Source organism: Sparus aurata, chromosome 6 (assembly GCF_900880675.1).
Source record: "Sparus aurata chromosome 6, fSpaAur1.1, whole genome shotgun sequence".
Lineage (NCBI taxonomy): Eukaryota > Metazoa > Chordata > Actinopteri > Spariformes > Sparidae > Sparus > Sparus aurata.
Genome location: NC_044192.1, coordinates 31,373,155 through 31,399,792, shown reverse-complemented (window position 1 = coordinate 31,399,792; position 26,638 = coordinate 31,373,155). Strand labels below are relative to the sequence as shown.

General features: G+C 44.5%; 1 protein-coding gene across 1 annotated transcript; it reads left to right on the top strand.

Annotated features, from left to right (window-relative positions):
• The first annotated feature begins 26 nt into the window (after window positions 1-26).
• Window positions 27-17,046, top strand: rybpb (RING1 and YY1 binding protein b). The gene is made up of 5 exons (XM_030421059.1): window positions 27-198; window positions 809-934; window positions 12,922-13,227; window positions 13,314-13,412; window positions 13,772-17,046. The coding sequence occupies exons 1-5, from the start codon at window positions 173-175 to the stop codon at window positions 14,019-14,021; spliced, it is 807 nt and encodes a 268-aa protein (XP_030276919.1). The 5' UTR covers window positions 27-172; the 3' UTR covers window positions 14,022-17,046.
• The last annotated feature ends 9,592 nt before the right edge of the window (window positions 17,047-26,638 follow it).

The following is a 26,638-nucleotide window of genomic DNA, read 5'->3' as shown; positions in this document are numbered from 1 at the left end:
CCGCCGGTCACGTGAGCTAGTGCAGTCAGTCGCTGTGCCGTGCCTCGAGCCAGCGCTGAGCGGAGCCTGTCTGCCAACAGCTTCAGCAGCGGCTCTATCTGGACCCCACTACACTCACTGACAATTAAAGGAGGCCCCTTTTTCTTCTAATTTCCGAGGACTATTCTTCACCATGGGCGACAAAAAGAGCCCTACCAGGTAATGCGACCACCCGCTGTCGATTTCCGTGTGTTTCGTGCGTTTTGGGCTCGATATTTGGATGCGTCTTCCCCACACAGGGATCGTTTCTCCCTTTTTCAGTTGGTATGCCACAGCTAGCTAGAATAGTGCAGTCACTATGGCGGCTTCTCGCTCCCTATAACCCAGTCACTTAACAGACAAAGGGAAATTTTTCGGAGGATACGCCTGGCATTCCCCGAAACGCTCTTCCGTCTCGATGAAGCCTTTTGGAGAGTCAATGTCGAAATGGACATTGTTTGATATTGATTTTGTTAGCCGACATGCTAAGCTTCGATGCCGAAAATTTTAGCAGCGCTCGCCTGCCTGCTAGCCTAACGTTAGCTGGCGATACAATCGGACGGTGTGGAGCTTCGCCACTGTGGGGATTTATTAATCAAGGGGCTGTACTTGCCGGAACTCGAACCCAATATTAATGACAACCCCACCACGATTTAAGCCGAGCCGAGTAGCTTGCGCGTTGCACGGCGTGTTATGTTTGCCACAGTCTCCCTGCTTTTTAATTCATGAAATGTGTTTGGTGGCATTTCCCAAAACTAACTTGACCTCAACGTTTGACTGATTTTCTCAGGCCAAAAAGACAAGCCAAACAGACCGCTGATGACGGCTACTGGGACTGTAGCGTCTGCACCTTCAGGAACACCGCCGAGGCTTTCAAATGCAGCATCTGCGATGTGAGGAAGGGCACATCCACAAGGTAACGTAGCGCTGCCTCTCTCTGCCTCTCTCTCTCGTCTGAGCGTCTCGTTTTTCCCCTGCTCGGCTGGCTGCAGCAGCGTTGCATCGCAATTTATGGGAATGACAACTTTGATCGACAGCCTATTTGTCTGTGAGCTGAATGGGGACTTGTTGATGGACAATCTCGCAGGCATCTCCCGCCGTTGTCTGGATTATCCGTAGTTTCTCGTTTTATGCGTCCAACATTGGCATTGCTTTTTTTTTTTTTTTTTTTTTGCGTTCGTCTAGGTAGGCTGGCTGCTTCACTAGCCAGAGGGGGGGATGGGGTGGGGAAGAGAAGAGGGACCATACTTGACGATCGCTGTACAGCTACAGTGCATCATCAGAGCAACAGTGAAAGGGCTGGTTTTTTTCCCTCCTACCGAGAGAAACAAGTGTGTGCGCATTTCACCTACCTGTAGGATTGCAACGGTTCCGTTAATGGTCTGACAAGTCGGATTTCATTGTGCATGATGTGGCTGTACAGTAGGGAGACGGTCATATTTCTCAGGATAGGAAACGGGGTTGTAATCAGGTTTAGAGATTAACGGCACATGTGCATTCTTGATATTTCTTTGTCCATCAGACTTTCCCCCCCTTGTGCCGTTCCAGCCAATGTCATTTCATGCCCTGGTGTGACAGTGAGTGCTTAGATGAAGTTCACCGGTTTTGGGTTTTATTTATTTATTTTTTTTGTCCGCCCTCCAGCTTTCCAAAAATCAACTTTCTCAAATGTCAATCCACACATTTGTTTATGATCAATCATCCCCAATTTTCAATCCGCCACAAACTTGCTTTGTTCCCGTAGCTGTTTTCAAGTGAACTCTCTCATGTTTGCTCTCAGAACATTTCTCCAGATTAATCATCACAACATTTATAGTAAGAGGCATGTCCGTCCCAGACATTTCCCCTGAGGTTAACCCAGAATACATTTTGTGATGTCAGCAAAAGACGGTGTCTTATGGGAAACTGAAATGAAATCACCTTGTAACGCGAATATTGTGACGGGATTCCCTTTCGGTTTTGTGTGTAGTGACGCCTCTTCCTGCTGTTCTGGGGAATGTTTTTGATGAGAAGTTGCGTGTGCCACGGCGAGAGTTTGTTTACTCATGTCATCGCTTGTATGATGAGATGGAGAGATAGATGAGTCATTTGTGGGTTCGTGACAAGTCCCCTGCACTCTAACCTTTCCAGCTGTGGTTTTACAATGAGTGGCTCGACTGACACCTCCGGCGAACCACAAACGGGGAGATCACACTGGTTTACTGAGAATCCAAAAAGATTGAGCTCTGTCTTAATTGTCTGGCTCCCCCTCCCCCTGTGATCTTTTCCTAGCAGCATGTAGCTTAAGACCACAGCTGATGATGCAGGCTGAGCCTGCTGCATGAAAGCAGGAAGCAGAGACAAGCGCGTCGTAGCCATCCTGCCACTGTGCTTTGGCAACAGCCCAGTTGCCTCTATTTGGTAAATGGGAGCACATGACATCACAGGAGTGGTTGTCACACTTTCCTGTTTGATCTGAATAGTTAACCTTTGATTAATGCTGTTGTATAGTTGTGGGGCTGCCTCTTATTCTAATGAGAACTAATTAGCTGTCTTTTCTTCACCGTTTGATGTGTTCAAGCAAAGCATGGAACGCAGCAACATGCTCTTAGCTAAATGATTCACACTTAAGGCTATGTGTGGTTTGTGTCTTGCTGCTTTTATCTGAGACTCTGCTTTGAATGTGCTTTTATGCACGCGGACACTAATTGGAGTTCCTCACGGCTGGAAGGAGTCAAAACACTTCTTTTCTGCACACTGAAGTTTGATATGGGTCTGCAGTGTATGTTTACAACAAGATAAGTGAACTTAGCTGTTCATTTGTGCAGTCAGTGTGACATAATTACACTTTTTTTTTGTTTTTTGTTTGAAATGGCTTGTTTAGGCAGTGTGATTATCTGAAAGCTATGTCTTTCCACACAGTCCGCTAATATCGCTCTTTCCCTGTGTCCTGAAACAAAGGTCAGTCACCATGGTATTTGAGTGTGGTAAGAAGGTGGATGCAGCTGATGTATTGGGCTGCATCACAGCCGATCACAAACACCTCCATCAATTCATGAAGAGCTGCTCGTACAACAGGTAGCAGTCAGCTGACATTAGTGCAGTGATGTGGTTTGCTAGCTGCAGTTTGAGTCATACATGGTCTATCTACCTGTTCGCAGTGAAATTTAAGATCAAATGAATATTTCCATCCCTCACAGTCTGCGATGAGTCACTTGAGGCACCAGCTGTTTCTACAGGTGTTGTTGGAGAGTACACAATTAACACGATCTGATGATTGACAGATCGTGGTTTACACTTCTGTGAGGCTTGAATTGCACTTTGTCCCCTGCCAGCAGTAGGTATGCTAGGTAACTGTAGGCCATGCAGCTCTGATTTGTGCAGATGGTGGCAAGAATGTGTGTTAACAAGAGCAAAACTCTGGCTGTGGCATCTGCATGCAGGGGAGAGAGAGGCCCGTTCTCCCCATCCGAGCGCAGCCTAACGAACCTGTTGACCCAGTCCAGCTCCGTGATGTAACATGATACCCAAGTAGGCTAAATCTAGCCTCTGTCACTCTGACTCTTAAACAAGAAAGTACTCTGCTTTTTACACCTGACCTCGCCGCTAATCTACAAGTCAAAGTGGCCTAAGTGTTCAGCCTCTGCATTCAGAGGCTATTTCTTTGGTAATTGGAGAACGACCTGCATTAGCATCCAGTGTGAGGTGCATGCTATCATATTTAAATGTTTCTGGCATCTGAACCCGATTGCTGTGTGAACGTGATACCATGTTGCTGTACATCAGTTTGCTTTGTGGTGGTGTTTGGTATGCACCTCTGTCAGCTGCGGGGCCCAGGGAGAAACCATTAGGAGCCCTCTAAAGTTGATTGATGGTGGGGATCACAGGAAGTCTTGAGGTACCTCAGTCTTTGACTGCTGTACTGTTATCTGTGCGCTGTTGCTCTGTTGTCAACCATTTCATGTAGCTCCCATCTGTGCTTGATATAAAACAGAACAAATGGGTGTTGCTCACTTGTTAGCAAAACGCAGCGCTCTGACTAAATTAAATAAACTAACTTACATGGTCCCCCAATTTATCTGAAGCTGAGGCTGCTGAAAGCACACAGAATCTGAACCACTGCAGCTGTTTTACAAATGCCTATTTTACACAGCCTGTTCAATGCGGGAATGTTGTGCCGCAATACAGTCTTGCCGTTTTATGTAATTTTGACAATGTGTTGTGTGTGAGCCACAGCTGGGAGATTGAAATTTAAACGGCTAGCAGCTAACTGAAAAACTACCAACAGTGACCAAAAACATCTGCAAATTGAGGATACAACCAGGTGTGGGAGCTCTGCCCCCTCTGAACTAAGGCCATGTTACAGGGCAAGTTAATGGTTATTATTGTCATGTTATGCCTTTGTTATTGTTTACAAAGTGCTGCCTGACGCGTGTGTAAAACGCCACTCTGGATGTCAATGCAGCTGTGTTTCACAACACGCTACTTTTGCCATCCAACTCTGGCATGCTACCTAAAGTCATACACTGGGGCGGCATTATGCTGCTGTTGTTTTTTTAGTATAAAACAATAAAGCCAATGCAAAGTCTTTGTGTTTAGAGGGCTTGTGTGTGCAGCAGTGTGAGGTATAAATTGTCAGAGATGAGGTCAGGTCAGGCTAAGAATGGCCTTACTCATAAATGTTAAAACAAACATAATTCAAACAGAAATCCAAAACTACTCTATACTTGTACAATAATTTGTATTCTATTTGTGTGTATATTACCACGTTGTCTCTGTAATGTTACACAAGCCACCTTTTTAATGTACTCAGTTATCAGGTGAGGCCAAGCAGCAAGTGATAACAAGTGAGTTGTTTCATTAAACTGTAACTTATGGACTGAGTAATGTCCTATGCAAATATTTTCACAAGTATGAATGATTTTAAGGCAACGGTGAGATGTCCCAACTTACATGAGTCACCCAGAGGCAGTTACCGTAATTTGTCCATGACTAGATATTTATGGATGTTAATATCTTTGGCATTTAGTCTGTGGCTTTGTGTTAACAACCATAAATCCACAGATTATTAAAGTTAGAACCAGGACTGATAAGCATCATGAGAATCGATAAAATCTAAAGGATATCCAACCCTTGAGCCATGACTAAAAAGCGGGGCTAAAAGAGTAAAAGTGAATCTCTCTTTGTTTAAGTGTTGAGGCTGCACAATTATTGGAAAATGATTGCAGTGTGTGTGCGTGAGTGTTTTGGTGTGTGTGTGTGTGTGTTTTGGTGTGTGTGTGTGTGCGTGTGTGTGTTTTGGTGTGTGTGTGTGTGCGCGCGCCTCCCTTTTGTCTTTCACAGTGATGGAATAGAGTCATTATAATCTGTGGATTCTACCACTGTCACATTAAGGCAAATTGTCTGGGATAATGGAATTACATAAGAGGGACATGCTGGCGCTCAATTTATATCTGCACTCCCCCCCCCCCACCACAGCCCCCACTCAGAGGAAACTGCTTTTGCTTATCCAGCATTATCAGCATCTGCACTAAAACCCAGAGCACGAGCGGGTAGCCCTAATCTTTACATGTTAATTGCCGGATTTAAAAGTTCTTAATTACTTCATGGGATTTGGCAGAGTGTGAGTGATTAAATACAGTAGCCAATTTGGCAATCTGACAAAACAGAGAAATGTTGAGCGAGCTGTTGAATCTGGGCTCCTCCCACTCAGCAAAAAGATGAGGCAAGCAAATGAATTTGACAGTGAAAGGGAGCGAGGAGTCTCAGGGAAAACACAGAAAAAGGCATATGAGGACAAGGAGAGACAGAGCTAGTGCGGAGTCGCAGCCAGCCGAGGACTACGCTGGAGAAGAAGAAGAGGGCACAGGAGGACAAGGGGAGAAACAGAGCGGGAAAGGGACGGAGAGGAGTGGAGCGTCTGGATATTTATGTGTGTGTGTTGAAGGAAGGGGGGCATCGATGGCTGCAAGGGGGATGTGCTCACTCAACCAAGAGTCTCTGGGGGCTAAAACGGAGCGAAGCACATCACTACCCAGGGAGAGGGAGAGGGAGAGGGAGAGAGCCGCACTGGACAGGCACTTCTGTTTCTACCAGCACCACCATCCACGCATGGGGAGGGAGCAGGACCATTTGGCATGTCAGTTACAACAGATGAGATTGAGGGTGACAGTAAATACTATTGACCATTCAGTCTAGGTAAAGCAAATTCAAGTAACTTTTGGGACATGTAAATCGGGCTTTAGTAATGAGTAGAGGCTTCTTGTCTTCTTGACCTCTCGGTGTGAGGTTTCCTCACTTGATGTTGTTGTTCCCCTTGTGTGGAACGTGAGAGCATGCCGTGAAGGTACAGTGTCCCTTTTGGCAATGCTGCTTGATGATTTGTTGCGCAAATTCAAAGCAGGCTCTGTTTATATAAAAGCAATTGGGCAAGAGGATGGCGGGACAGCCGCAGGATGGGGTGACCGGGTTTACTTGACAGATCACTCATGCACAGCAGAGGCAAACAGCGGGAAAGAGGGTGAAGAGAGGTGAAGAAGACCTACTTAAAGCTGGTGGGAAATGAGGTGGGTGGTTGGAAGGGGGGGATGCACAGGGAGAAAGGAAAGAGAGTGCAGAGAATAAGACAAAGAGAGACTGACGGGCAGGCACCAGAGAGGAAGAAAAACAAATGAGTGATACTGAGCAATGTGACACAGTGCTACTGATGGAAGGAGCTCATACATGCTTAGTGCCTTTGCATGACTCGCTGTCAGTCTGCCTGATGCCAGGCTTTTTCGTAGCCTGAAAGGTCACTCATGGAAAGAAAATACTTGTCAGTGAGATGATGAAGACTCTTTTACACATGAGCAGACACAAACTTAGACATTTCCTCTATTAATTCCTCTGCCATAGACCTTCTTTTCTTCCTGCTTGTGTCTGTCTCACTCAGGCGCACAGAAACTCAGACTGTCTGGCTCCTCTAGCCTGTCAGGAGAAGCAGACACCCAGCAGCCAGTATGATGCAGAAGGTTTACAGTTATTGCAGATAAGGAGAGATATCTTTTAGAGATTTCCTCTGCTCTGTCCAGTATTGTCAGTGTGCTATACCGCGGGAACTAAATGTCATGCCTGCCCGTTAAGCTCTTTTGCTGTTTGAGGAAAATGTGGGGGGTGTAGAAGCTTTCTGGGAGCCTGCTGTGCATACAGAGCACCTGAAGAAATGTGTTGGAGATCCACAGGAACCCACACGGTGTGTAAGGTGGAGGGGGAGAAGTGACAGTAACATTAAGCCCTCAAAGTCCTGACTGGAAGGTACTCGTGGAAGGGATGAATGCTTAATGCCTCTGGTGGGCAGTGGGAATGAATTGAGAACTGCGATAGCCCCAGGCAGCTCTTCAGGTGCTATCCTCATTCAACCTCCACAACACACTCGCTCACACAGATTACTTTGCTCATGGATGGCTGGAGGTGACAACACTGCTCAAATCACTTCAGGTTCAGACCGGTCAAGAACATTCTCACAGGGAGCATAACTCCCACTGTGCAGTGGTATCTGTATTTGTCATTTTTCAATCAAAAATTGCTGGTTCTAATGCTTAAATGTGACGATATGCTGCTTTTCTTTGTCCTTTATGACTGTAAATGCAGTCTTTGGGTTTTTGACAGTTTTTGACAACGTCACTTTACGCTCCAGGAAATCAGTCTCTTGAGAACTCTTGAGAGTTTTTCATAATTCTTTGCCATTTTCTAGAATGATAGTTAATCCTGTAAATAATGAACAGATTAATCAATATATAAAATAATGCTTTGTTTGCTGCTCCACAGTTAATAAATGAATGGGTTTCTAAGTGCACAGATGCAGGTGCATTTATTAAGTATTCTGTTTAAGATTGACGTCTGAATCTTTGAGGTGTCGTATCAACATTTTGTGTCCAGGCATAATCCTGAAGAGCCCAAAAAACTCTGCCTGGATTGGAGGACCAACAAAAAGACATTTATCCAGACACAAATGTATTTGGTGGTTTCAGCCTCTGAAATTTGGAAGATTTGCTGCTTTTCTGTTTTGTATTAAAATGATAACTTATCGGGGGATTTTTGACTGTTGGTTGGAAAAAGGATATCACTTTGGAAATCATTTTATGGCATTGTTTTTTTGTCTCACGTCTAACCAATTAATAATAGACAGATTAATTGATAATGCCAAGCACACATTTTCAGAGTGAAGTTACTTTTGTTTGACCCACTTACCCCTTTAAAATGATTTTGATACACAACACCGACCCACCAGCAAACAATCACATTTGGGGAACTGGTTAGTATTCACACTTTTATTTAAACAATGACATAAATGGTTAACAAAACATTAGGGGTCAGGAATCAACAGAGTAACGAGCAGTACGATATGTTGGCCACGATATGGTCAACACTCAGTACCGATAATGTTGACCACTTTTTTGCACTGTTGCACTGAAACTTTTGCCATGACTTGGGTCAGGCAGGGGCCATACAGCGCTCACTGCGGACATACTTTGAGTCTTTCTGGAAAGACTGTGCCACAGCCAACAACAGAACAATAGAGCTCACAGATATGTATACCGGCTGACTGGTTAACAAATTTGAAGCAGCGCGGGCAGGCAGCTCTGGGCTCTGCTCCATCACCCTTTATACTGGCGGGGGGGATGGGAGTGCATCACGTGTTTCTACACAATAATCAAGGCGTACAGCGAGTGTTGACACAGACAAATGCATGTAGATCATTGATTACATGGTTGCCAGCACGTCACAGGGAGGTGCTGTGATCAAACTAAAGCCCTGTGGCATTCTCACATGCTGGATCTGAGCGATGTGCTCCAGGCGGAGGCTGTGATGGTCTCTCTGTCCTATGTGGGGGGAAACCAGGTCACTGCTGAATGCATCTGAATCGAGGATTCATGTTTTTGAAGTTTGTACGTCATTGAGGACAAGGAGCCCACGCACTTTCTGTGTAGATGTGGTTATTTAGAAAGTCTGAATGAGAGAGTGGGTGATGTTAAATAGTCTGAGCTCTTCAGTGGGCTATCCATGGTCGAAGAATACTGTTGTCTGTCTCATTCTCTCTCTCCTCTTCTCTCAGCTGTCTGCCACCGCATTCACTCAGCCTGGCAGGAAATAATTGCTTGTCCTCCACACAGCACTTCAAATAAAAGAGCTGTGTTAATGAGGGCTTTCCTGCGCCTCTCTCTCATTCTATCACACTCTCCATCGCTCGCTCACTCTCTTCATTACGCTGCCTCTACATGAAGTGCTTGGGCTCATTGTTTTTGCTTTCTCCAGAAAGAGTTCCCCTATGAAACAGCAGCTTAAGCTTTTGGTCCTGGCTCGCCGTGTTAGCTGCTCCTGGTCAGGGAGCGCACCAGCTGAGCAGAGGTGTGTCTGTCTCTGGGAAGGTTCAGGCCGAGTTGAGCGGTCTAACTATGGGTGTCAGTCTGACTGAATTAGGAGCTTTTAAGCATGATGATAGTTATTTCAGGGCACCCCGTGGAGGAAGTCTCCCCACTCCTCCCTCCCCCAGACGGTGGAATTTAGGGGCAAGCATAGGAGGAGCTGTCAATCACGGCCCATTGTTGTGCGAAGGGGAGGTAATAAGCTGTGAGCCCTCACAGTGGGAAATGATTCGACAGCAGGCTTTGCACACTTGACACTCTCACTCTCACACACACACACTGACTCCCTGGGAATATATTGGCAGCAGTGGGAGGTTGGAGCAATTTCTGCAATTGGACCCTGGGGTTCACTCCTGGTCCTGCTCCCAGGATCATTTCCAGTCTTGTGAAATAGAGATGTTTCTCATTTTGATTCGGATGTTTGCAAAATGATATGGTTCAGTTGTAGAGTCGTTTTCAGAAGTGTTGTAATTTAATTAGCACACTATTTGCTCAACAACACGGACAGATTATTTAAATATGAAATGTAATTCATATTAAATATGAAGTGTATATAGTTAAGCACAGGCAGCACTGATTTAAAAAATGCAAGCGACACGTGTCTAGAGTTATGCAAATCTCCAGCCATGTTAACGAGCCACAGAGCGCGGCTGTGCAAAGCCATGATGGGTGGTCAGTAAATAAATAATGTGGCAAAGAGAGCCGTGGCTCTATCAGGCCAACAGCAACTCATGGCTGACGTACAGCTGGCACTGAATCACTGCTTAACTACCAGAGTCGCTTCTGCTGCCACTGCTGCTGCTGCTGACACAAATCTCAGGCTCTGACCAGGGCTTCAACTCGGCAACAGGCAAAAGAGGCGTGGAGCTTATCACTCAATCAATCACTCATTCACCGCCTCCTTGGCTAACCGCTCTCACTGCCAAACGAAATGATTTCTGGTCCTGTTGGATGCTGTCTGTGTTCACAATCTGTTTACTCACGCCTGTGGGTTAGAGATTTATTTTTTCACAGGGGCTGTATGTGGGTAAGCACATGTCGTCATTGCTCACTGCCGTTTTCTCTTGTGTAGCTCAAGCTGCCTCCCCAAAACTGGAATTCTTTGCCACACATTCTCAGAGGCATGTTGACAATGTTGTTATCGGATCAGGAGTTCAGCGGTACTCAAAAGAGCCGCAAGATTCTCATGGTGTGATCTGTATTGTGTCACAGGACTAGAGAAACTGAGGCTCAGAAGTTTACACAAGTCTGATGGAAGTTACATAAATGACATTTCTTTGATATGTCACAGGCCATTCATTATGCATTCAGAGGTGTATTATTTTTTGTTCTACAAATGCATAAAATCAGTCTTCTACAGCTCATAGGCCTGCTTTGACAAATCAGTTTTGGGTCTGGTGAGGAGGTCCAATGCTGTAAACTCAACGTCATCACTTCCTAATTAATTACTTATTAACTTAACCACTTACGCACTTAAAAGCATTGCTGAGTGTAGTTATACTTACCCAATTACTATAAAAAGGAGCTCTAATGCTCAACATGGGAAGTAATTACTCTGGATTGAAATGGAATTGGTATCAATTAGATGGAACAGGACAGGCATGGCAATTATGGAGCTAGGACAGGGAGAAATTCTCACTCCCATATCACCCTTTAACTAACTTGAAGCACCCAGAGGGTGCCTTAGTCACACAAGGGCAGCAGGTAGAATGAGTCCCAGGCTCCAGAGGACCAAAGCAGCGAATGGATACTAGATCAACAGCCCGGGGCTCCTCTGCATTCGCCACAGCTGGTGTATTGATTGGAGCGTAGAGCGAGCATTACGACATGATGCTCTATTATGCCCCGATTGATTGCCTTCTGATCAGCTGTGCGCCCCCCACCCCGCCATCAAGGAGTCAGTCTCTAATGGCAGGAGGACACTAATTGAATTTGATGGAGCATCAGGGGAAAAAGTTGTGAAAGAAATTGACTTTTAAGAGTTTAAAAGTTCTTGGCTACTAAATGATAGAGAGACTACGGGAGTAGAGTGTCAGTTGTGAAAGACTTGCAAGGATGGAGGTGCAGAAATGAGAGTGACTGGACTGGCAGTATGATGCAGCCAAATTGAAACCCTGAGGCTAACCACTTAAGCAGCTGTCTCAAAACCACTCTCCACAGAAAGCCACTGAAATCAGCGTCTTCAGTCTGACACGCTATTGAGCTTCTTCTGTTTTTGCAACATGCGTTTGCTCTTACACCTGTTCCTCTAAAGCCCATTCCGATGGCAGAGTAAAGAACATTTGTCTTCCCTGTGTAATTTTCCCGCAGACTCACTTGTTTATGTGGCCTGATGCTTAGACTGACAGTGTTTGTATAACTTTCAGGACTGCCTACTTGACCACAGGTCTCCTAAAGCAGTCCTGAGAATCAGTAGACCTCCTCTCCACTTCTGGGACATCACAAAATCTCTCCCTGCCAAGACTAGAATTGGATTTGGAAGAGTTGTGTATGCACAGCTAGCTAGTATAACTTGTTGTGTTCCTGTTGAAAGGCCTCCTGAGCAGCCACCGAGCCGTGCCAGGCTGTTTGTTTGCACGCTCAGCTTTTCAAGCGCGTGTTTGTGTGTGTGAGTGTACTTGTGGTTTACTCCTAACCATGCTTGCCCAGTGCTGGCCTGTGATTATCCATGTTGCTGGCTGCAGTTTGGTCTCGGCGGAGTCGGACTCTCTGGAAGGCTGTAGTCATCCCTCCCTCTCCCCGAGGTCTTCTGCTTCCCCCAAGATGCTGCCAGCTGGTGTCCATTATGCTGCAGGTGTGTGTGTTGGCTCAGGCAGTCTGACTTGGTGGCTAGCATTTTGCCTTACAAGTTCAGGCCCTGTGCAGCTGATGGAGTAAGATGCTGCTCTTGCTGCGTGCGTGCTTGTAACAGCTGAGTGTTGATACGCCACAGTGGAAAATATGTTTTCAGGGAAGGATGGTTTTATGTGAACTGGCTCTTCAAGGAAATCAGTGGTATTCTTTCAGTGTTGCACCTGACATGTCACTTTATTGTTTTTGTTGAATGAGTATGATCAGACTCAAAGGGAAAGTTGTGGTTTGTGTTTATGTTTGTGTTTAGAAATGAGTCAAAAAGGGACAGAATAGCTCTTCGGTTGCTGGTGAGCTCAGTGAGCGGAGCAGCTACACCATGTCCAACTCAATCTCAGTCTGTGACAAATGGGGCCAACCCTTCAGTAATCAGATTAGAGGACCTAAGTGACGTGCTGCAAATGTCCCACCTTGTGATCCTGTGCATTCATTTTATTACAGCCGTGAGCTAATGAGATTAGCCCTCAAAACAGAGCTGCTCCACCAGGAAGCGGCTGTGTGAACCTACCTCTGCAGCGGCTGGGAGCATCAGCCTCCTTTCCCCCGCCAGCCTCTAGTTTCAGTCACCTTTCTGTCAGCTGTGGTGTGACTGTGTTGGTGCGTAGCCAGACTCGGCTCACAGCCCCACTATGAGGCTAATCCATGTTTGTGCCTTGGATCTCCTCCACAGGAAACCCAGGATCAACTCCCAGCTGGTTGCCCAGCAGGTGGCTCAGCAGTACCCGATGCCTCCCCCGCCCAAGAAGGAGCGGCGGGAGCGGAGCGAGCGCACAGACAAGGAACGCCCGGATGGCGAAGGAGAGCGTGCCAACGGTGAGGGGCGCCCAGAGGTAGAGCGTCCAGAGACGGTGAGGCCAGAGGGAGACACTCCTGAGAAGGAAAAGTGCGACAAGGAGCAGCCAATCAAAGACAAACCCGACACAGAGAAGGACATCATCCCAGCCGTCACGAAGAAGCCCAGCATCAAAAAGACCAGGTCAGTGTGCACGTCAAGGTTTAAATTATGTTGGGTGTTTTCAATGCTGGTATTCTCCTCACAGGCATGTATCTGTTTTCCTCCAGACCCAAATCAGACAACCATCAGAGCCCACCGAGTGACAAACACAGCATACAGTCTGGCAAATCGGCAACCAAGACCAACAAGAACTCTCACATCTCCAGGTGTGTAGCAGCCGCTCAGACTGTGTGTGTCTCTGACGGCACACATGGTTTCACATCTATGACTACACAGCACTTCCTCTTTTTTTTTTTTACAAAAAAAACAACACTCATGCAGCACAAGGCTAGTGGGAAACCTCAAATGATTCACAAATGATCTTTTACACTAAACACCCACTCTCACTTTATATACACTTGTTCTGACTGTTCATGTGTCACCCGATGAATTGAGCAATTTAGTGTAACCGCCCCCACAGTGCTGGCAGCCTCCACCTTGTTGTTGCAGAGACGCACATATTGTGGTTGCCATTTCTGGTTATTAACGTTTTTTTTTCTTTCTTTCTCTCTTCTATGCCCCTCAGGCCCAAACTGAAGAACATTGACCGGAGCACCGCCCAGCAGTTGGCTATCACCGTAGGGAACGTGACGGTGATCATAACAGACTTTAAGGAGAAGACCCGCTCCTCCTCCACGTCCTCGTCCACCATCACGTCCAGCGCAGGCTCCGAACAGCAGCACCAGAGCTCCGGCTCCGAGAGCATGGACAAGGGCTCGTCGCGCGCCTCCACACCTAAAGGGGATCTCTCTGTGGGGCACGACGAGTCGTTCTGAGGCCCCGACTCCTTTGCCCCCCCCCCCATCCTCACCCTGCTCCACTCCCCCTTTTCCCCACGTTTCTGGACACGATGGATCCCATAGGGGGAGAGATTTCACGTTTTCCCATTGTTGCCCTGCCTCCATTCCATGACCAACCCTGGATGTTGAGAGGAACAGTGCGGTGCGCCTGCTGGGGGAAAACTCCCCTCCTGGTTTCACACATGGCACAGGCGAGGAGAGCCGGGCTACAAGGAATAACGCCACCCATCCCCGACCTCCCCTGCGGTAGCATCCAGACACTTGTATGTATTGTTTTATATTCGTACGTGGATGTGAGGCCAAGTCGACATTTTTTTGTTTTTTTTTTGTTTTTGTAAAGAAGAATTCTCCGCTGGGCACAATAACCACCATCATTTCAATAACTTTAAACTATTATTACCCTTATTTATTACCTGTTGCACCTGTATACTTTGATGTTCTCCTTTTTATGTTGAAGCTTTGCTGTGTAGCTCTGCCGATCGATCATTCCTTCAGTGTTTTTATTACAGTTTGAAAATGATAGGACAAGACTCGAGTCACACGGACAGATAGACACACAGACACACAGACAGACACACACACACACACACACACACACACACACACACTGGTGCTAGATACACTGTGAAGCGGTTTTGCAGATCTGGGATTGCCCATTCACTCAATGTGACAAAGTGCTGATGAATCAAATTCTCATTCACTTTTCTCAACAACACTGTCTCACTCTGAACACTGTCGGGACCCTCGTCTGGTCCGTCTACTTGTTCTGTACAGGTCAATGTGCATCAGAAGAAGGTCGCCTGAGGTTCACACACCTGACTTTTTCAACTAGATTGTCTATGATTTAGTATGCTATAGCAAATCTCTTCTACAGTATCTTATGTCCTTAACTGTACAGTGTAGGCTGTTGTGTAAAACACTAAAAGCTGTTGATATTTTCTGCATTCCGTACTTCGATATTGAGTTTCCTGGCCGAAGGTAGAGCTGTCCGCCCAGCTCTGGAGCCAGAGTTTTTTTCTGTTGTGACTGAAGGATGGTTGCACACAGTTCACGTGGTAAAACCATATCGAGCTGTAAAATAGGCCTGTTGTGTCAAGCTGTTGTGAATCAATTTCGTTTTTTTTTTCTTTTGTTGTGGTCCTGAAGACAACTTTGAATCTTCATCCTCGCAACCTGAAAACAAGTGCAAAGACGTGAACAATTTGCAAAGATTGACAATTCAATTGACTTTATTTTATTTTTTTTATTATTAATTTAAGACTCCTGTCATTGAAGGCAAAAAATATTGCAGTAGTTAACGGAACATAATTGCTCTTTCAATTTTTAGAACAGCAAGGCTTATTTAAGGGTTTTAATTCACTTCCACCTTAGCTGACACTAGACCAACATAATTTCCTTTTAACTGTATGAAATTGTATAAAGAATAAATGTGTATATGATATCTTAGTTTTATTTATTGAAGGACCAAAGGAATTTCATAATGACATGATAAATAGACAGATAAATAACAATTTGAAAATGCAATTATCTAATGTGTGAGATGAATAACAGTTTAAATAAAGACTAATATAATCCATGTAAATGGTGTTCTTATTGTCCACTTGTCTCTGTGCACGGCTAAATTAGGGCAATACCGTGAGCCCAGTCGGAGAACACTAGCGACCTCACACCCGGTGGCGGATGTTGCCTCATTGTGCAGGCGATGAGAAGCAGAGTGGGTGTGGGTGGGTAGCTGAGAAGACCTCTGGGTCCTCTGGGCCGAGGCCTTTGGCTTTAGTAAGCCCCCTCTTTACTACCACAGTGCACGTAGCTCCCCTAACAGAGGCCCCCAGCTCACCAATTGAAAGCAGGTTCGGTGAGGTTAACAAGTCCCCAAAACTCTGGATCTGAGGGGCAGGTTTCGAACTGCGTCGACTAAAAGCTTTGCAGGTTCACACGTCCAGATGACGTGTGTGTCGTAAGCAATGTTTGAAGCCCAAGAGATGTGTTCATAAGTTTTTTTCTGCTCTTAAGCTATGGTTAATATGTAATTATGTACTTTATTGCATACAAATATGGAATCAGTGTTCAAAGTGAGGAAAAGCAATGTGGATAGAACTAAAAAAAGTGGGACTGTGGGGTCAGAAGAGAAAAATGCTTTGTCCAATTTTGACTGAGAATAAAAGCCTGCTTTGTAATGCAATCTGTTTTAGAAATGGGCCCAAAAAGCCATCTTTTCACCTGCCTTATCTGCAACCACGTTCACCTGACTGAGTACTCCAACAGAAAGGATTCATTGTTAAATTATTGACAAATGGCCATTTGCTGAGTATATGAATTATTGCTTGTAAATAGAATTTTAAAAAGGTGCAAAAGCAAACACTATGAATAATGGCATTGGAGCTGAAGTCTTTTGTTTCCTGTTTCCTTTCCGCGCAAGCAGTTCTGTTCTTGTGTGCGACCAGTAACCTTAATTTACTGTGTAAAGATGGTTACATTTTTTAGCTTTGTTTTGTCAGAGACCCAAATATAGAAGGCTTGTTTACTGACTGTATAACCTTAACCGTGAATTTCCAATTAAGTGTATTATACAAACTCATTTCTTCCTATAACAATGTCTTGTACAATGCTTTTAAAGTTATTGCTCGGTTTTAAAGAAAAAAATGACAAAAAAAAAAACTTTAGGGACAGTACAATAACCCATTCTTTGTTTAATCCAGTTTTGGTTTTCTTTTCTTTTTCTTTTCTTTTTTTTTTCTTTTCTTTTTTTACTTATAGCTGATGTGTCATTGTTTCCCCTTGTGAAATGGTCACATTATGTTCCTGGTGTGGAAATGTACGCAGCATTTTCAGCGGATCACGGCTCCTTGTCTAAGCTTATAATGTTAAAATAATACATGTTTCTGGCATGTGCACGACTTTGCGCTTATAGGCTAACCTGATCATTTTCCTCCGCTTCAAATAGAAATGTCTATTTATGAATTTTGCTTGTAGTTTTTCACAAATAAAATTGTTAAAGTTATCTATTCTCCTGGCTGCTTCGTGTCTTTCATCATCCGCATACACACATGGTACTCACGGACGCATGCGAGATCGGAGTTCGGTTGATCACACTATCGGATGACAGGAAGTGTGTTTGGATCCGAGACGGCAGACTATTGATTGAGATGTCCGGGGGAGTTGTGTGTTCATAGTACAGGGAGCCTCGGCAGTTCAGTGACACATGACATGAGGGAGCCCTCGTATTGACAACAGCTTTCAATCACGTCTCCCTCCAGAGGCCGGTTAGCAGCCCACTAATGCACCGTCTAAAAGCTCCAACCGACGCCTGCATTCCTCTGTCGCCACTGACTATCTATGCAGACGAGAAGAGGTGATGCTCACGCTTGTTTCAATATCAGATTCACTGATTTTAGTATTAACTTAGTGAGTGTCGCTGTTCCATTTCTACTTTATTTATTAATACACTCCGTACAAGCATCCCTCTTGTTCTGGTGTCAAAAAACCGTTTTGTGGCTTAAAAGTTTTATTTCCATCAATCAATATATTAAGTTCGGAAGAGGTCTTAGTCTCTTGAAGTGGTTGATATCTTATTTTGGAATACATTTTTAATTATTCGACATGTGATTAGTCCGTGGGCACAAGCTAAACAGTGTGTCCAAATTTAGCCTATGATGCATTCACTTCGACCCTACATTTTTAAAAGTATCTCCCTTATGTTCCCCAATATAACACACATGCAATACAGAGTGCGCCATTTAATATTTTCAGTATATAGAAAGGTTTCCCATTGACAAAGAAATGAGGACGCGGGCACAGCAGGGCTAACGGAAGCCCTTTCCTACAAAGCCACGCTAGCTAACAACATGAAAACCAGCGAAAGTACTTTGAATAGATTAATTTGTATACAGCAGTCGTCCTCGCCTTTATTCTTGACAGGACGGCTCATGCCGAGAGACACGTGTCGGTTCTAGCTAGCTAACGTGGTATTTCAGCGAGAAACGGTAGCCGGTTAGCAGTAGTCGTGTTAACCCAGCCCGCACGAAGTTAGCTTTCGTGTGAGGTGATAATGCTTCTGTGACGGAGACCGTTACTGGGCAGCACTGGTCAAGAGTGTAGAAGCTCCTCTCACACGAGTAACGCAACAAAAGAATAAAGTAATATATCGTTAGTATATGAAATTCCTTTTTCCTGAAGTTAACGTGAGGTAATGTGAGGAGGTTTGAGTAACATAAGGGTCTGTGTCCAATTACATTGATGTATTTGTTTAAATTTTTTTCATCCTGTAAAGCATTTTTGCTGTAACTTATTGTTATATTGACAAGTGCAAAAAAAAAGCCCTCTCATAAAGTGTTACCCTAGCTTGTCAGCTAGCTACACGGAACATTTTCGCTGCTTAGAACTGTAAAAACTTGTAATTTGTATGCAGCAGTCGTCCTTGCCCTTGTTTTTTTTTCCTCGATAGTTCACACTGATAACCATCTGTTAGCCTCTCGTCATCCTCGGTATGAAACACAAAAGTCTCATTGTTGGTTCAGTCAGACAACATCTTTCTCATTATATAAAATAATGGCACAGAATTTTGAAAATAGCAGATTTTGCCCCTCGGTAATGTGAAATCAAATCAAATCAAATGTAGTTCTGTAGCTCAAAATTACAATCACATCGCCTCAGTGAGATTTACAATCTGTACAGGGAGCCACATCCTCTGTCCTTAGACCCTCTATTCAAGTGAGGAAAACCAACTTTTAGGAAAAAACTAAAGATGGAAGAAACCTCAGGAAGAGCCACAGAGGAAGGAATCCCCTCTCCCAGGACAGACAGACATGCTGTAGATGTCATATCTTTAGAAATATAGAAAAGTTTGGTAGGGGCACAGACAAAACAACAGTCCTGAATGATTGAAGACCCGAGCAGCCGTTATATATTTCAATACTGGCCCCTGAAAATGGAAGAAAAAGCATTGGGTGGTCTCAGGACCCCAGGCAGTGCCGCAAAGTACATACATATTGAAGTCTCCATATTCCCCGCTGCAAATACAGTGTTTGATTGATGTCGTGCCAGCTTCAAGATAAAGAAAGTGTGGCAAGCCTTGGTTGCAATTTGTTTCCATTATGAGATGCCAAAACGCCGGTGGACTCGTTGGAACGTGAACATTTGTGTGAGAAGGAGTCGGACGTGTGGGCAAATCTTTGTGTCTTCATGTTGACTTTTAATTGATTCCATGATTTTCAAGGGCCCTTTGCCACAATGTTGGTATCTCCAAAGATACTGAACTCTAAAAATGACTTCCCGACAAACATGAGAGGAATCTCTGGTGCAAAAACGACGCAATTCGACTACATAAAAAGATTAAAGTATGAGAACGTTGATCTCTTTCAGGAATGGTCGGTGTACCATTCTACTCAAATTTTTATATCTATCTTTTAAAAATGTTAAGCTTTTCTTAAATAACCGCTTCTACTGCTGCTGCTGCTGCTGCTGCTTCAAGACTGACTGGATGAGTGGTTACACCCGTAGCGGTGTCTTGAGGGTTTTTGAATTTGAACTACGTGGTACAATTAGAACCCTTTCTCCTTTGTAAACGTCAGTCCTATCAGTTGTGTAAGGGCTTTTTTCCCCAGTCAAGCAGATGAAGTTCATGTATCAAGTACAAGTATCTCCGAGAGAAACTGTGAAACTGCGTCGCTCTCTTGGCCGGTCTTATCTCGGGAGCGCCCCGGCAGCTGAACCTGTGGAGTGTATTCTCTTTGTACAGAGGATGTGTTCCTGCCGCGGCGGCCGAGGGTTCAAATCCGCCCCGTGGCTCTCTGCTAGGTGTCATCCCCACTTTCTCTCCCTCTCTCTCTCTCTCTCTCTCCCTGTGTCTTGTCTGCTACAATAAAGCCATCAGAAGAGCAGACAAGTAAACATTTCACATTCTTCATACATTTATTCAGTACATACTTTAGCTCGACCTCTACACGCACGTTTTGATCCTCACGTACACACCGCCACACTGTCACACAGCAAACAATCTGTCTAATTTGCCACAGAATGAGCGTGTCCAATCTCCCTGCTTAACACCAGATTGTGTGCACAACTGTTCACCTCCTTATCAGCGAAAAGTTTTGTTGTTGTGTTTTTTATCATCTTCGTGTGGATGTTCATCTCACAATACCACTCTGTGCGCGACCCTTCTAGTCGGAAGGGAAAAAATTGGCAGTTACATGTGGAAAAAGGTAGGTCCTCCACCAAATATGAGCCGCTTTTTCCACACTTTCATTTTCGCGTTCTCACTTTTGCATGTCCATCACGTTTTTTTTTTATTAGAAAAGTCTACTTGGATCCGCTCCGCTTCCCATTCCTCCACCCCGGCTCGGCTTCCTCTCCCTCTGCCCCGGCTTCACTCGCCGGTTTTCTGTGCAAAAAAAAACTCACCGCCCCATTAAAATCCGCCGCTATGACCAGATTGCGAGATGCTAATTATGCACTCTGAGCAAAACAGGGAGGCGACTGGGGAATAGTGCATTCGACAATTACCGAATCATTACCGTTTAACAAGCAAATATGAATGCACCAGTTATACTGTTTATGTTATTATGTTCAGCTGCTCCTTTTTTGCTGTGCCAACTGGAGATCATATGTGGAAAAAAGACGCTGCGGCACACTTCTTTACATTATCTCCCTATAGCTTCAACTCAACTTTTTCCAATTTCTCAGCAGTAAAGCATCATTACTGTAGCACTTCCTCAGGCCGCGCAGGATATTTTGGTATTCTTAGCACCTCTGGCTCTATATCCTCAGGTCTCCTTGAGCCCCGATACTTAACCTGTACCTGCTCCGGGGCTGCGCAGAGAATCTCCCCCTTGAGGGATAAATGAAGTATATCATAAAAAGAAAATTGCTTTCAGGTCACTGGCCAAGTAGCAAGGGCAAAAAACCCCCCAACATATAAGGCGGCTTCAAACCCATAAAATAAAATTGCCATTTGATGCGACGGCATAAAAGTGGAACGAGTTTTGCTTTGAAAGGAGCCGTTGCGGTGTTTGTTCGGGAGGTCTCTCAAAGTCCCTCCTCAAATACTGCGATCGTGTACTCAAACAGAGCGGGCACATCAGTAATCCATTAGTGTATTGTTTGGGGCGCTATGAAAGAATGATGAGGAGGAGAGTGAAATGCAGGCCTTAATTTGGAGCGTGAGTGAACCCCGCCCCTCCTCTCTCTCTATTCCAAAAAAGCTTTTCAAGGATTGTTTCCATTCAGGTCAAGGGCCACCAGATGGGCGTCTTCCGCCGGAGTCGACCCCTCTGCCAGCCCGAAAAACCCCCCAATATCAGGACCAGATCCATATGTTGAAGGGTTGAGCATCTGCAGATAAGAAACTGCCACTTTTATGTGAAGAGGAAATCAGGCAGCTCTGTGCAGATCACTGGCAATGTGCGAAGCAGACGGGTGAAGCGAGCCATATTTCCTTTCAGACCACAGAATTCTCTGATGTCTACAGTGGAGCCTGTGCGCTCGCGATCCGGAAGCGCAGAGGAAGATGGGCGGCGTACGAGTCCTCCCTTCAGCTCACTGGCGTTTATTTTTACCACTGAGCTGTAGTCACCGAGAGGCAAATTCAAGTGAGTCACTAAATCCAGTTCTCATTCACTGCACTCCCGCGTCTGCACAGAATCAGACGATCTTATAGAAAAATGTCAGAAAGAATAAAAAAAAAAAAAATGACACGTTTCACGTGTTGACATTTGAGCTTTTAACGGAGGAAAACTTAAGTCATTCACACAGAAATCACACAAACATGTATTCATCGTTTCCAAGAACCTGATGTTGAGCTACAAGAACATCAGGACAGTGTGGAAATAGCTTTTTGTCAGTGCAGACTGGTGCCGAGTCCAGCAACAGAGAGGGAAGCAGAAGAAGAAGCACAGCTCCACAGTTGTTTCATGCCTTAAAGGTGGGTTAAGCAATTCAAAAAATTGGTATCTGACGACCTGGGAATGAGACCCATCAACTTTCTCTCTCAAGATGACCCGGGTAAATACTGTATGTTGGTTGGCTGGCGAGAAATGACACCATCAGCATTTAGATTGGCTCTCTGTAATCCCTGCTTTCACTGTTTTGTACGGCCTGCCCACCAGGCTGAAATTTCCTGCAGAGATGAATTATGGAACTATGGACGCAAGTCTGACAGTGCGCAACCAAAACAGGATCGGGCATTGTGTTCCCCGGTCGCTATCCCGAGGTAATGGTGGAGCGTCCGGAATAACTGTGCAGACTCTGCGCTGCAGGAGGAAAAGAACCACGCCGACAGAGGAGGCAAAGATGTGAAACTCTGGTTTAACAAGAGTGAATGATGGAAGTTCATTAAATAAAGAGCACCGGCGGTGTGTCAAAATGTGTTTCCTCTAAATACCGGGATTTGAGATGGTTGAAAGCTGGCATTCTTTCTGCTTGATCAGTGAGTAACAAAACCTGCCTTCTTATTAATACAACCGAGTGTTTTACTTGCCTTTTCGTAGCACTGAGATCAGGGTTTCGAGTTCAAATTTGGATGTTACAGTGGCCATGTTGCTACACTGTCTTGGCCAACAGCAGTACTACGGGGAATTGCTGCTAGGGGAGAATTTGAAAAGTTGTATGTTTCCACTTTAAATAATGTATTTGCATGCCGGTTACGTTGATCTGATGCCAGCCTGTTTATAAAAGACTGGAGGTTCTGATTAAGGTTAATAACAGATTCACGTTACTACGTCGACTAAACCGTGACAATATCCTAACTAAACTTCAGTCTGAGGCTGATTGCTATACGTGACGTAATGAACAGTTTTTGACATGGTGACCAGACGCTAGGTCAAATAGCCACACGTTGATTTGATCTCGTACCTTCATACCTGATCACAAAGCATCATTTTCTGATGATCAACTCATTGTGAAGAGTTTTTCTACAGTCTTCTGTTGACCATTATGTATACCTTTGTTGTTTCATAGCTGAAAGTTGGCACAAATAATAATCAGAGGAGTCCTGTGAAAGTTTCATTTGAATGTGTGATAGTCCCACAACATTAGCTATTACCAGCCCTGTCCGTCATCATAAAGCTCCCTCTGGATCACAGTGAAGGGAAGACAGAAGCAATGAAGAATACAGATTTGGTAGCATTGTCAAGGGACACTTTTTATTGCCTCGAGCCCAGTAAAGTATCACTGTAAACTAACGGCCAATTAACTGCCCAATTGGAAAAATAACTCATTAGTCTATTGTCTGAAGTTTGTTCTTTTATTTTGTCGAGGTGCTTTTTAAAAAAAGCTCATACGACGTGGACGTGTAGGGTTTAAGTCTGCTTATCCATGCATCTCCCATAGACCTTATAAAACTAGCAACAGAATCTGGTACAGAGCATGTTGGAATGATGACGTCATGGCCCCTCCTTCTTTTCATTGGTTGCCTGTTTAACACAGTCTTCACTTGCCAATATAGTTTGCCCACTTGCAATAAAAGATGTTTGAATACGACAAGGACTCCTCGTCTGTGTTGGTGTACAAGTAGAGACTGACAACTCCATTTGCTTACTTATTCCATTGCCCTAGAAGATTCGACGCAGTCTTCATACCGGTCCAGCCTGGGATTGTTCTGACATTTACAAATAGAGGTTGTGGAAACCTTGGCAACAAGTGATGGTAAAACTGATATTCCATTTCACACACGCGCTTGCTCTCTAACAGGGCTCTGTGGGCACATCAAGGGACGTGCACACCGAAAATTTGCATGCGCATGCTGAGCCAATCAGAGTCCACCCATTCAACCGTCCAGGGGGTGCCCTTCCGAAAGGTCAGCGCTGACCCCTATTCCTCAAACACTTTTTTAAAGTGACTCAACATGCTGTCATCCCCAAAACTTCAGGCTGTGATTCCCTGATTGCTGCCGCAAGCTTCAAAAACCTACCAGACTGCCCAGACTGGATGGTGATTTTTCCAAAGCTGAAGGGTCCCCATCAGCAATCCATCTAACATCTCTGCACTCCACCCCTGTCACCGTCAGTGGCTTCTCTTTCTTATGATAGTAAGGCTGGTTAGTGGTTTTCTCTTGTCTGGTGATTTGCTGAAGAGTTTGCATGCAAGTGAAGGAAAGGTTGAGGACTTCTTCTATCTGAAATCAAATGAAGTTCAGCTTCTGGGGACCATGTGGCCGTAGTCCTCACAACAGTGTTCTGCCCTCTGCCTCTCATTTGGGTTCAGTTAGAGAATACAAGTTAGGTAAGAAAAACAAGGCAAAATGTTCTGTTCTCCTGTTGAAATTGATTTCTTTTGGTTTATATTTGAGCACGTAGCACCAGCTACATGTTGTGTCAAGAACAAAAGAGTACTGTTTGTTGACGACTTTGTTGTCAAAGACTGTCATATTAGATTTCCCCTCTACCTCTGGATGTGTGTGTCTGTGGGGCTGATTTTTAAAAAGCTAGCTATGATGAAAAAAAAACCCCAACAACTTAACAATAACTTAGTTCCAGTATGGAAGAAACAATCACTCAACTTAGGCTACTTGAGTATGGAATACAGGACTGGGTTGCACCATGGAAGTCCGGTAATAAGTTAAATCCCTGCTGCTTGTTTCAAAGTAAATGAAGGTTGAAGTAGGTTATGTTATTTTTTAAAAAGCTATACACTCTTGGAGGAATATCTTTGAGTTAGGAACATTACTGCAAATTAATGAATAGATAGGCTACAGGTCCAATTATAATAACCTAGCTAATTTTATTTGGTCATGTAGCCTAGTTTAAATGCTACAGGCAAGTTTCTTGTGTTGTGATATTCTTTTTAAATCAAATGTAAACCTTGTATATTATACGTCTGTTTTACTCTTGACGCTAAACGGGTCCTAGCCCTCGTTAGCAAGCGAACACTTTTTTTTGCCAGTTAGCTTTGCTAGCTACGCATTAGTCACACCTTGCATTCGCTAGATGTAAGTATTTAGTAACAACCCATTTTTGCAGCCCCTTTGAATCTATTAATGTGTAGACACTTTAACCAAGCTAAGCTTGAACAAGCAAAAGAAAAGCTGGTTCAGCTGGCTAAAGGCCGGTGTCTCCCGATGATTTAGCCTCGCGGGGCAACGACTCATGTTCCGGGGCTAACGATGTAGCCAGCTGATTAATGGATAACATATATCCAGGCCAACACTTCCTCTCCTGTGTGCATTATTCACTACACTCCTCCACCTGCACAGAGTCAAATGATCTTATAGAAAATGGCAAAAAGAAAAACATGTTTCACGTGTTGACGTTTGTGATTTTACGGAGGAAAATCTAAAACATTCACACAAAAATCACACAAACATTTATTCATTGTTTCCAGGAATGTGATGTTGAGCTACAAGAACATCAGAAAAAGTGTAGAAATAGCTTGTGTTGGTGCCTTTTTGTCAGTACAGACCGGTGCCAGGTCCAGCAACAGAGAGAAACACAGAAGAAGAATAAGCACAGCTCCAAAGTTGTTTCATACCTCAATGGGCACATTCATCTCCATTAGTAATATCTATGTATCTAGTGGTGGATGCGCAGACCAGTCCTTCATCTGTCCCATCTTAGCACCACAGGTTCTAAATCAGGGCGATGGAGGCACCTGTGTTTTGGTGTGTTATTTAACTAAAGTTCCATGTGTTTTTAAGGTAGATTTTTTTTGATGTGAATGTTAATTAAACTGGCAAAAGATAACTTTTTTGCCCTAGCTTATCATTCATGGAGTAAATACCAATTTCACAGTGTAATGGCTTGAGAGAAATAAATAAACCAAATTTTTACTGGGGTATCCAGGCTGCCCACCAGGCTGGAATTTTAAAAAATAAAGCTTGAATTACGGCACAAAGGAAGCGCGTCCGTCTGACGATGCGCAACCGAAACAGGATGAGGGACTGTTTTCTCCGGTCGCTATCCCCAGGTAACAAAGGAACAACTGAAATAACTTTGAAAACTCTGTGGTTTTAAAAAAAAAAGTTATCATTTATCCAGGCCAACACTTCCTCTTCTGTGTGCATCGTCAGGTTAATCCACACAGATCGATATCTGGATATGAATGCACATAAATTAAGATGAGCTAATAAAGAGCTAGATTGCCATCACATGACAGCTGTTCAGTTCCGTGATTGCATTTTGGCCGATGTGTTCTCCCTATTTTTTCTCTCCGCACGGACTGTTCATCTGCAATCAACCGAAGTCTGCTCGTATGATTGGTCAGTAACACTTGGGCTACAACAGACTGAGACCATCACGCTTCCGATGCCAAAATCATGTTTCTTTGCCTACAGATTCTGCATTCATAAGCAGATATGTGTTTATAGAAAACATAAACACAGACATAACCCATCAAAACCTGCCCACGGACACTCCTAACCACCACATATGGTCAAAGTGGCAGAGAGCATTTATTCTTACCTCCGCCAACGTGGTTATGTTTTGACCCGCGTCCATTGCTTTGTCGGCTGGTTTGTCGACAGGATTGCACAGAAACTACTTGAACGTTTTCCACGAAACTTGGACGGAGGATGGGTCTCGGCCCAGAATAGACCCCATTAGTTTTTGGATCCGGATAATGGGAAGGATGCAGCAATGTTTTTCTCAGCTTCTTTAACATTGTGT